We start from the raw sequence: 12,579 nt of genomic DNA on the forward strand, positions 1-12,579 counted from the left end.
GGAGAGAAAGAAGGCATGGATGGAGGGAGGTACAACTGCTAAAGCTAAAGGACTGAAACTTAGGCGTTGCATGCTTAGGTGTCGGATATTAACCCTAAGTGTTTTAGCCTTCATCAAGAATTGCCCCTTCTCATTCCCCCAGAGAAGCTTACAGTGCTTTTATGAGCACCCCTAGCCCCTCAAGTTTATCTTCAACCTTTCCTTTGTGTTAATTACTAAGTCAAACCTGGTGACTCTGGACTTAGTATTTGTAATGAATTTCTTGCTTTTCCATTAATCCTGTAAACTTTTTATATTTTACTATAGAGCAATGTTCTTTGCTTAAATACAGAATGAGCATTAAACAGTAGTCATTCAATGCTGTAACATTTAAAAACTCTTCTTATCATTACACCTACTATTTGGGAACTGATGGACTCTGAATTGTATCTACTCCTGGGCATCCGTCATGATTACTTGATTCAGGTTTTAGTTGCCATAGTTCTTAACACCCAATAAAGGTGGAGGGGGCTTTGGATTGACCCAGGGTGAGAGGCAAAGCTACCCTGGCATCAAAATGGAACAGTCTAGAAAACATAAAAGCATGGTCTTGATGAAAGCCATTGTGACTTAAGAGACAGGACCCCATGGGGGAAAGACAAACTGAACCTGCCCGAGGACTTAGTCTGGATTTGCAGTAGAAGTCTTGCCTCAGAGTCCAGAAAACTAAGTTTTGGAATCTATATCTCTTACAGTGTTTATCTAAAAAACGGCAAGTATTAAAAATAAATAAACCTAATTGTTTAATATTTACTAGTAGCAAAGGAAGAAAAGCAATCTAGATATTCCCGGGAGAGAGTGTCTTGAGTTAATCTTCCCAAGAGGATTACCTCCGCTGAAATGTTTTACCTCTGTAAATGATCCATCACATCTACATGTAGTCCTATACCTCAAACCCCCTCAGTTAGCACATTCTGTTAAGTATGCTAACAGCTCTGCATTAAATAGGCCATTTTTTTAATAAAAATTTTATTTTATTAAGTCACCATGTGGAAGATTACAATGCTTTCAGTTGTACAATGCTGAAACAACCATCCCTTCACCAGGGCCCATATACCACCACCAAAAAAAAAAAAAAACACACACACAGTACACCTCCCATCCCGCCCCCCGCCTTGTAACTGATAAGTTTCACTTTACTTTCTGTTTACTTTGGTTACATTCAATATTTCAACACAAACCTCACTATTATTGTTAGGAGTACCCCACTAGAGTCAGACCTTAAATAGGCCATTTTGACCATTAGTCTGTGGTCCCTGTCTCTTTGTTCCTCTGTTGGGGAGGCCTGGGATGCGGTTCTTGGCCACCAAATGCACGTGTCTCAGTCAGCCAAATTTTTAACTCACACTTAGGGTCCAGGTTTGATTATCCAAACAATCACTGTATCACTGTATCACTGTCATCCCGTTGATCATTGATTTTCTAAAGCAGGTGCCAGTAACATCTCCATTCGTCCTAGCCCTGAGATTTCAGCAGCTTCTCTTTACTCATTCTTCCCAGTTGTGCCACATTGGAGGCTCTTTCAGTGTAAGGGGAATGAGACCCATCATTGTTACTGTTTTTGGCATATGAAATATGCCACGGCGAGCTTGCCAGTCTCTGCCGTGCAGACAGGATGCTTTTGGTACCTTGCCAGGTTGTCTGAGAGGAAAAACTAGTCTAGAAGAGTTCCTGCAGCTATGCATGAGGCCCTGCACTTCTGGGAGCATTGTTTTATAGTCTCTGGACCTTGGTTGTTGATAGGATTACATGGGGCTGCTTGTTGGTGTGGCTGCCAAGCTACTGGAAAATGGGGGATCTGGGTGGAGGAGGCCCAGTCCCGGTCTGATCAGGCTTGGAAATCTCAGTCTCGGTTCCACACACCTTGGTTCCTCTGCCACTTCATGTATGAGGCTCATCCAAAAGTGCGGAGAGTGGCCTTGAGCATGGCTGTGGCTGGGTTCCGGAAGTCTTCTGCTTGGGGTGGAGCAATAATGCATGTAATTGCACTCCAATGCTGCTGGATATGGCCCAAACTCTTCTGTCTCCTCCTAAAAAAAAAAGAAAAGGAAAGGAAAGGCTGTTAGTAAAAAAGGAAGAAAGATTGAAAGGAATGTGGAAAGGAAGAAAGGAATGAAGAGTGAGTGAATTTCGGAGGGAGGGATGAAAAGTAGGTACCACAAACAAAACTCAGACCAAGTCAAGGATATATTTCTTTACTTTAGCTTCAGCATAAAGTTGTACTCAATTTAGAAAATCTGGAACTGCATCTCTCGCAAATATAAATTTTGTGTTCATACCTAGATATTAATCCTGGTTCTGGAACTTAATGGTTGTATGACTAGCAATGTGGGCTGGAAGGATAGCACAGCAGAAGGGCGTTCATCTTTCTCTTGGCCAACCTGTGCTCGATTCCTCTGCCCCTCTCGGAGAGCCCCACACCTATCGAGAGCATCGCACCTGCACAGCAGTGCCTGGCAAGCTACCCTGGTGTAAAGGATATGCCAAAAACAGTAACAATAAGTCTCACAACAAGAGACATTACTGGTGCCTGCTAGAACAAATCGAAGAGCAATGGGATGACATGACAGTGACAGTGACTAGCATTGTGTTATGTAAATTAAGCTTCCTAAAAGCGCGCGGGAGTGGGTGATGTGATGTGTGTTGTGTTGTTTGTGGGCTCTCAGGGCGGTGCTCTCTCTCTTTTTTTTTCTTAATTTTTGGGTCACACACGGTGATGCACAGGAGTTACTCCTGGCTCCCCTGGCGGTGCTGTGGGGACCATATGGGATCCTGGGATTCAAACCCGGGTTGGCTGCGTGTAAGATAAACGTCCTCCCTGTTGTGCTGTTGCTCTAGCCCCGTGCTCTCTCTCTTGCTGCATGTGCTCAGTGCTCTCGAACTGCTGTGCATGGACTGGATCGAGATGGCTCCTCCTTGTGCTCTGCTTCTGTGTGTGCCGCTGTGCTCTCTTTTGTCTGTCTTTCTATCTCTGTCTCTGTCTCTGTCTCTGTAGTCTCTCCTCTGGTCTCTTCCGACCTCTCTCTGTCTCTGCTTCTGTGTCTCCTCTCTGCTTCTGTGTCTTCCCTCTTGCTTTTGTGTCTTCTCCTGTGTTTTCTGTTTTGCCTCTGAGTCTTCTTTCCACTTCTGCCTCTTATCCTTGTTTCTATCTTATCTCTGCCTCTTATCCCTGGCTTCTGCGTTTTCTCTCCTCTGTGTCTTCTCTGCTGCTTCTGTCTTGCCTCTCTCTTTCTCCCCTTACAGTCTTAGTTTATATAGCAATTACATAGGGTGGTGACACAAAGGTGGGTTGAACATTAACAAATCAACAGAGAGGGGTAAGACTATTTCTCCATGAGATTAACAAAATCTCATCTAAGGAGATTACTCCAGATTACTAGGAGATCCACTCAAGGGTGGGATCCAAACAAGGGTATGTCAGGGTTTGTCACTTTCTTCCTTCCCCAGCTAGTAACCCACTTAAATCACTGTCATCCTCATCTCGTTGTTCATTGATTTGATCGAGCGGGCACCAGTAGCGTCTCTCATTGAGAGACTAGTTGTTACTGTTTTTGGCATATTGAATATACACGGGTAGCTTGCCAGGCTCTGCTGCAAGGGCTGATACTCTCGGTAGCTTGTCGGGTTCTCCAAGAGGGGTGGAGAAATTGAACTCGGGTCGGCCGCATAAAAGGCGAATGCCCAACCGCTGTGCTATTGCTCCAGCCCACCCACTTAAATAGTTATTGTATATTTACTTCTAATATTTCTATCAATGTCATTCTGTATGAGCACAGTAAGAAATATATCAGACTTAAAAGTTTGGTTCTACCTGAGGACATTCACTATATATTCCAGACCGCAGTCCTCAGCCAGGTTAGTCTTCCTAATCCCAGCAGGGTCCTAGTCTCGTCATTACTTTTGGATCATGACAGCATTTGTCTATGACCATGTTCTCAACTTATAGTTGAGTCTTGTGGTGCTTTGGCCTGGCCCATTTCGATGCCAGGGTAGCTCACAGCTTGCCCCGGATCCATTCCGTCCTTTGTTGGGACCCTGTTTTGGGGTGCTAGGAACTAAGGGCAACTGAGTCGAGAAAGCAGATGCCCAGGAGTAAATATTATTGGAGTAAATCAGCTCCCAAGATATAAAGCATAATATTAACTGCCTTTCTGTGTCCATACAAGAAAGGACATTGCTTTAAGGTAAACTAAGTTCCCTGAGGCAAGGCTCAAAGGACGAACCCAGTGTTATCCTACACCCTCCAACTGTCATTGTTTTAGTGATCCCTTCTCTATTCCAGCTGCCTTCTCCCCCAATTCATGAGGCAGGCTTCCAACTATGGAAGAATATTCCTGGCCCTTGTGTCTACTGTCCTTGGATGTCAGTCTCATATTATGTTATTTTTTATTCCACAAATGAGTGCCCTCATTCTATGTCTGTCCCTCTCTTTATGACTCATTTCACTTAGCATGATACTCTCCATAACCATCTTAGAAGCAAATTTCATAACTTCATCTTTCCTAACAGCTATATAGTATTCCACTAGACGCAAGGCCACATAACAGCTTTTGTGTCTGTGGAGGATGATGTGTATATTAATACATATTGCACAACACATTGTTTAAAATACCATATAACTTGGTCTGAAATTGATTCCTACTATTTGTAGGCAGTGGGAAAAATTGGTTTAATATATATAAATCCTGAGTTGAGAATCACATATATCTGAAACTTACATACTACTGTGAACCAATATTGCTTTAATTACAAAACGCAGATAAATGGATAAAGAGACTAAAATAAATTAAATTATAAGAATATTTTTCATTGTGCATTCAACAGTCTCAATTTAGATTTTTTTCCCCTCCGATAGTCATTGTGGACAGGGCTTGGCATTTGAAGTCATTTTGAGAGGTGAGGATAATATAATGAACTGACAGTGATGGCGGCAGAGTCTCCTGCCCCTGCGCCTGGCTGTCTTCACCAGGGCCCCTTGGAGGGGGGTGGGTTGAGTTTCCCTCCCCGCCCCAAAAATAGCCCCAGCAGCCGAAGACCTCTGGAACCGAGCTGCAGTCATGCTCATGGCCACTCTCCACATGCTCTGACAAGCCTCATGCATGAAGGAACCATCAGAGGAACCCTGGTGTGCGGGACCCAGGGCTGAGATCTCTAAGCCTGCTCCAATTGGGACTGGGCCTCCTCCACCCAGATGCCCCATCTTCCAGTAGCTTGGCAGCCACACCCACAAACTGCCGGTGCAATCCCATCAATGGCCAAGACCCAGAGACTATAAAACCAAGCTTCTGGAAACGCTTGGCCACATTCGAGGCCATGTGACCTCTTATTGTCTAGTTCTCCCTCTCAGAGAACCAGGCAAGCTACCAAGAGTATCCTGCCTACACGACGGATCCTGGCAAGCTTCCCATGGCTTATTTGATATGCCAGAAATAGTAACAATGATGGGTCTCATTCCTCTGACCCTGAAAAAAACCTCCAATGCTGCACTGTTGGGAAGGAGGTGTAATGAGACACTGCTAAAATCTCAGGGCTAGCATGAATGGAGACATTACTGGCACCTGCTTGAACAAATTGATGAACAACAGGATGACAGTGATACAGTGATAGTGATGATGAGATATGCCATTGGTGAGCAATACTGGGAAGCTGTTTTCACTCTGGGATCTACAGTAAGGGAGCAGTGTTACCGGAGCCCAAGCAAACCTGGAATTTTGGAAGACTGATTACTTTGAAAGTGATCATAGGACGATGGTTGAGACAGAGTTGATGGTGGTAGTGGCATATATGTATATATGTTGGTATGCATGTATATAATAAACATCCTATCTTTTTTTTTACTCTTCACAAGGGAAACTAGGGTAATTAGCTTTGTCTGAGACCAGGAAAGAGTTGATGCAAAGGATTTGGGACATAACAAGGTTTGACAAGGCCATTCTCTCTCTGATATCGCTGTTGTATCACCAGTCAGCAGGCTGTGTGATGATTTTCAGTTATGTTTTGCTAGAACAGAAATGCTATATATTATAGAAAATATCATCACATTGATCAGGTCAAAGCTCCAAGGGGTGGACCATAAATCTTGGTTGAGTGAAACAAGAAATACAGGTCAAATGAAACTTATTTGGGACATTAGTAATATCAAAGTGCTCTTGAAAAGATGGAAGATGCTTATTGATGATTATAATCAATGTATACAGGACACTTTTTTAGGTTCTAGACTCATTTTCTTCTCACCCCTATATTAAGGATTATTTTTTTGTTATTAAATATGAAAAACTTGAAGTAGAAAGTGTCAACAAGTACTCAAGGTCAACCAGTTGACCAATGACAAGTATTAGAAGCTGGACAAGACTTTTTTTTTTGGGGGGGGCGAGTCCACACTGAATAGTGCTCAGGGCTTACTCCTGGCTCTGTGCTCAGGTATCATTCCTGGCATGCTTGTGGTTGAACCCGTTCAGCCATGGGTAAGGCACAGCCCATACCTGCTGTCCTATTACTATGACCCCCAGAATCTGGACAGTGTTACACAGTGTCAGTTCTTCATAATTGTGCAGGCAAATACCCTACCCACTGTACTATTGCTCTGGCCCAAATTATAAATATTTTTAATTTGTATTTTTTTTTACCAGAATTGAAAAAGTGTCTTAGTGGAAAACTACTAAGCACTCTGGATCATGAAAACAAACAAATCGTTTGAGAAGTCAGCTTCTGATTTTGACTGGAGGTCACGATGGTGAGAGAAGAGACGACAAAGGAAGGCTGAGTCAGGAGCTGCCTGGGTCACAGAGTGGGGCTCTGTGTCCTGACATTTATCTATCCCCAGGGGCCAGCATTTGTGTCATTAGCAGACCCCACACATTGAGTCCATGGAGAAAGCAAACCAAACAGGGATGATTCTCTTCCATTTCCGCCCCTTCTCCAAACTCCCCGAGGTGCAGATGCTGATTTTTGTGACCTTCCTGCTCATGTACCTGGTCAGTGTGAGCGGTAACTTCTCCATCACTCTCATCATCTGGATCAACCGCTCTCTCCACACCCCCATGTACTTTTTTCTGGGCAACCTGGCAGCGCTGGAGATCTGCTACTCTTCCACCATTGCCCCTCTGACGCTGGCCAGCGTGTGGTCCACAGAACGCACCCTCATCTCCCTGGCTGGCTGTGGCACCCAGATGTTCTTCTTCATCTTCCTGGGCAGCACTGACTGCATCCTGCTGGCTGTCATGGCCTATGACAGGTTTGTGGCCATCTGCCACCCTTTGCGTTACACTCTCATGATGAACTGGCGACTCTGTGTTCAACTGTCCCTGGGATCTCTGGTTCTGGGTTTCTTCTTGGCCATCCAGCTGACTGTGCTTATCTTCCAACTCCCTTTCTGTAGCAGTCAAGAAATCGGTATGTTCTACTGTGATGTCCTCCCTGTCATGAGAATGGCCTGTGCAGACACCCGAGTCCATGAAGCTACTCTGTTTGTGGTCAGTATCATTGTCCTCACCATCCCCTTCCTGCTCATCACTCTCTCCTACGTCTTCATTGTGGCTGCCATCCTGAAGATCAACTCAGCAGAGGGGAGACACAAGGCCTTCTCCACCTGCTCCTCCCATATTACTGTGGTTCTTCTGCAGTATGGCTGCACCAGCCTAATATACCTGTGCCCCAGCTCCAGCTACTCTCCTGAGAGGGGCCAGGTAGTGTCTGTGGTTTACACCTTCATCACTCCTATGTTAAACCCCTTGATCTACAGCATGAGGAACAGAGAACTTAAGGATGCTCTGAAGAAAGAAATGATGAGATTGTTTTTGACCTAAACACAATGAATACCCTGGATCTTCTTCTACTACATCACTGAGTAAATAACGTTCATAGAGTAAATCACAGAGCAAATCCATCTCCTCTGTGAAAGATGACATGGACTTAATGGTTATGGTTTTAGGTTGTTACTTCTCCATTATTTTTGAAAGGCCATTTTTCTCTTCTTGAACTCGGCGTCCTCATTTCTTCAATAATAATTAAAATGCCCATAGAGCCAAATTCAGCAAGTTTATGGACCACAAAATATTTTCTGCCAAAACATTTTGAGCCTTCAAAGAATATTCAGCTGAACATCACTGTACAATCTTCACCATTATATATGGACAATCGCTTACTTTGCCAATCTTCAGATATATTTTCAGAGTCTGCTAAAACTCAAACTCTAATCAGGGAAGAACCTAAAAATGTATATACAATTAGGATCACTGAACCACTTTTTCATGAATTTGTATTATATTTATTTGCATCTGAAATTCTCTTCCACTGAAAGGTGATGGGAAAAGTTCAGAAGATTTTTTTTATCAGTGAGATTCTTTTTTATTTGTTCATATGTTCCCTTTACCTTTTTATAATTGAATCACCATGATAGAGCATTACAAAATTGTACATGATTGCATTTCAGTCAGAGATTGTTCCAACACCCATCCCTCCACTAGTGTAATTTCTCAGCACCAGTGTCCCATTTCCCTCCCATCCCTTCAAGCCACCCTCAACCCCAAGCCTGCCTATATTGCAGGCACCTCTCTTCTCTCTCTTTATTTCTCTTTCTAGATTCAGAAGTTTTGATGGTTTTTTTTTCTTGCCTTTAAACTTGTAGTTAATGCGATTCCCTCTCAATCTCTGTCTTCGTATTTCTGTAATGGCTATTTTCATTTCTGTTATTTCTCTTTCCCATACTCATTGTTTTCATCTTCTCATTGTTTCTCAGGTAGGATGCACACATGCAATACATACCACCATATTTCATATCCATTACTGTCCATTTTTAGTTGCTAAGATCTGAATATTGTATTATCCTGTTCCAATTTTATATGTTAAAATAATAATTAACTGTGTTGGTATTAGAAGACCAGTCTTTGGGAGTTATGTCAGAAGCTTAGAGACATAATGTCAGGTATTAGTTCACCGATGAAAGAGACTCCTCTGAGTTCCCTTGTCTTTTGCCCTGTGAAGCTATAGCAGGAGTCTTTGCCCTGAGAGAAGGCTCACCCAACGAGGCTGGACCTCTTGATCTCAGTATTTTAGCCATTAGATGAGTGAAGTGTATATATTTCTGTTTTTTTGCAAATCACCTTGACTGTGGTATTATGTTATGGAAACCTGAATGGTTGTAATCTCTAGATAAATATTCATAATATAAAAGATTGCTTTGCTATTGAGTCTCTCTGTGGAGGAGGCAGATCATGATCATTCAAAAGTCTTCTTGTACATCAAAGCTAATTCTATGAAGACCAACAATGACTGTTTACAGTGAAGAGAGGAAAGAACTCATTAGTATGAATGTATGTTGGAGATTCATCACTTTTATGAATCTCAAAGCCAATGAATCCATCTTAATAGCTTGTTACCTTTTTGGAGGATAGAGAAAACTCATTTTTTCTGCTGCTATGGATTGTTGAGTAATTAATTTTATTCAACAACATTCAAACCACTATATTTGAACTGTACTATGTACCAAACTCTGGTAGGAGAACAAAATGGGAATTAAGAAGTGTTACATTTGGCCTTGAAGGAAGTTAAAAGTCTAGTGGGATTTAAGAACATCAAACATTGCTGTACTAAGAGGGTCAAGTAGTCCAGTGCCATGAGTCTCAAAGGAGGATCAGTGAAGGCAATTGAGGGCAAGAATGATGGGGCAAAACTTATTGGTATGCCAAAAGGATCAGGAAGGAGTCTTCTAAAGCAGGGCAGACTTAAGAGACCAAGATTGGGAAAAAGCTCTTGGTATCTCTATATCTTTGACAGAGCACAAAAGGCATGCTCAAAAATTAACTTTTTTCCTAAAAATATACCACAGGCCTACAGACAGAAGCCATCCAGAATCATATTAGAGGAAAGATTCCATTTGAAGCATAATCCAACATGATATTGTTGAGCTTCATAAAGACGTGCTGCCCTTCATGTAGTCTACAGTGATAATATACTGGTTCAGTGTTATATATCAGATACCAGTCTTGTAGAATAATAGGTGTTTGGAGAAATAAAGCCTTATGTGATGAAACCAGCATGAAGAATACTGTATTGGTCAACTAAAGCCAGTGGTTTACTGCAGGTTTACTTAGTTCCCATAATATATAAATGTACTCTTTTGACTCTTAAGAGAGGAAGACATTATGCTGTGTTCTGAACCATCACCACCAAACTGTTAATTTCTAGATAATCTCATAATAGTTTGTCCTATTGAAAGAACTTGACAAACATGCTTTGGAGGATGGTGAAGACCAAGAGCCATTTTTATTAGTGATTAAAATATTCAGTGAATAAAATATGCAGTAACTTTTCAGTGATCTATAGTCTTTGAGAGAACAGATGATATGGTTTTGATTAGGAAGATTCTTTTTGAACAATTAGATTAGAGTATTAACAATGATCATAGATCAATTGATTATCTTGAGGGAAAACAATCTGAGACGCTTTCATCATTTCTTCCTACTGATAAAGAAACAGAAACAGTGTCTTACACAGTCATTAAAAGTAGAAGTGTTTAACCTGTTTGAACACTTGACCTGTTTAAAATCTTGGTACAGGGCTGGAGTGATAGGACAGTGGGTAGGGCGTTTGCCTTGCACGCAGTACACCTAACTCGAGCAATCGATGAGCAACGGGTTGACAGTGATATAGTAATTAATTCATATTTAGCACTGTCTTCCCATTGTTCATCAAATTGCTTGATTAGGCATCAGTAATGTCTCCATCGTGAGACTTGTTGTTACTGTTTTTGGCATATTGAATACACCATGGGTATCTTGTCAGGCTCTGTCATGCGGGCGGGATACACTCGGTATCTTGCTGGGCTCTCCGAGAGGGACGAAAAAATTGAACTCAGGTTGGCTGCGTGCTAAGCAAATGCCCTACACGCTGTGCTATCGTTCCAGTCCATTACATTTGGTGTAATTCATATTTAGATGGAGAAATTAGTAGCTGTACTCTGAGTGATTGTAAGATCTGAGAGGAAAAGAAAAAACTGAAATCTTCAGCATGATTATTCAAACATCTCTATGGCAGGTTACTCACACTCTTAGACATATTGTTTCTTAATACTCAAAGTTTAAAGGCATAATTATTCAATTGCCTTTTACCTGCACTCCACTATATATTTTTTTATTTTAATTAATTTATTTTTAATTAGAGAATCACCGTGAGGGTACAGTTACAGATTTATACACTTTTGTGCTTATACTTCCCTCATACAAAGCTTGGGAACCCATCCCTTCACCAGTGCCCATTCTCCACCACCCGTAAACCCAGTGTCCCTCCCACCCTCCCCAATCCCATCTCCCCCCCACCCCACCCTGCCACTGTGGCAAGGCATTCCCTTCTGTTTTCTCTCTCTAATTAGCTGTTGTGGTTTGCAATAAAGGTGTTGAGTGGCCGCTGTGCTCAGTCTCTAGCCCTCATTCAGCCCGCAACTCCCTTCCCCCACATGGCCTTCGACTACAATGTAGTTGGTGATCGCTTCTCTGAGTTGACCTTTCCCCGGAACGTGAGGCCAGCCTCGAAGCCATGGAGTCAACCTCCTGGTACTTATTTCTACAGTTCTTGGATGTTAGTCTCCCACTCTGTTATTCTATATACCATAGATGAGTGCAATCTTTCTATGTCTGTCTCTCTCTTTCTGACTCATTTCACTCAGCATGAAACTTTTCATGCCCATCCACTTAACTACAAAATTCTTGACCTCCTTTTTTCTAACAGCTGCATAGTATTCCATTGTATAGATGTACCAAAGTTTCCTCAACCAGTCATCCGTTCTGGGGCATTCGGGTTTTTTCCAGATTCTGGCTATTGTAAACAGTGCTGCGATGAACATCGCTTCTCGGCCTTTTGGCTAAGATCAAGTGTAGTATCTGTTCTTATCAGTTTAATATCTGATACGTCCTCTATCCACTATATTTTTGTTCTGTCACTCTTGACAGGTATCTTAAAGGTTCTGTAAGAGACAAGCATGTCTTCTACAGTTTCAGAAGTGACAGTTGACTTCTGTGTATGTGGCCTCTCCAAGGATTGTCCCTTCTCCCATTTCCAGGCTCTACAGAGTGTAATATTTTATGCTCTAGGATGCCAGGAATTGGGAATTTATGTTAAAATTTAAGATAATATTACTGGTATAAATGATTTATCTTGTCAACTCGTGAACACAGTTGTGCTAAAATTACTGTCAGGAAAACATCTGAACAATGTTATATGAAATATCTTCATAAATAAAACAATAAACACTCAATTCAATGCACAGAGTTTAGCTTTGTAGATCCATGTGCTACAACTGGGTTAGTTTTAAGCACTAAGACTAGGAGATTCAGGAAGGATATTCTTTTTTTTTCTGAGGGTGATGAAGGTGTGTGTGTGAGAGAGAGAGAGAGGGAGAGAGAGAAAGATAGAGAGTTAGAGAAAGAGAAAGAGAAAGAGAAAGAGAAAGAGAAAGAGAAAGAGTTGAAGTTTTCCTAACGCTCTCAATAGAGTCCTTCTAAATGTTGTTCGAGGTGAAGGAATGGAGGATAAGTAGGGAGGGCA

General features: G+C 42.0%; 1 protein-coding gene and 1 pseudogene across 1 annotated transcript; both read left to right on the top strand.

Moving 5' to 3' along the window:
- The first annotated feature begins 6,905 nt into the window (after positions 1-6,905).
- Positions 6,906-7,844, top strand: LOC101553650 (olfactory receptor 10V1-like). Its single transcript, XM_004620802.2, has one exon. It carries the CDS (start codon positions 6,906-6,908, stop codon positions 7,842-7,844), a length of 939 nt encoding a protein of 312 aa, XP_004620859.2.
- Positions 7,845-11,876: 4,032 nt separating this feature from the next.
- On the top strand, positions 11,877-12,051 carry LOC129406409 (U2 spliceosomal RNA; annotated as a pseudogene).
- The last annotated feature ends 528 nt before the right edge of the window (positions 12,052-12,579 follow it).

The sequence above is a fragment of the Sorex araneus genome, chromosome 6 (assembly GCF_027595985.1).
Source record: "Sorex araneus isolate mSorAra2 chromosome 6, mSorAra2.pri, whole genome shotgun sequence".
NCBI classification, from domain to species: Eukaryota; Metazoa; Chordata; class Mammalia; order Eulipotyphla; family Soricidae; genus Sorex; species Sorex araneus.

What these genes read in the sequence shown, in the direction of transcription:
- LOC101553650 (XM_004620802.2), top strand. Translation starts at nt 6,906, where the DNA reads ATGGAGAAAGCAAACCAAACAGGGATGATTCTCTTCCATTTCCGCCCC.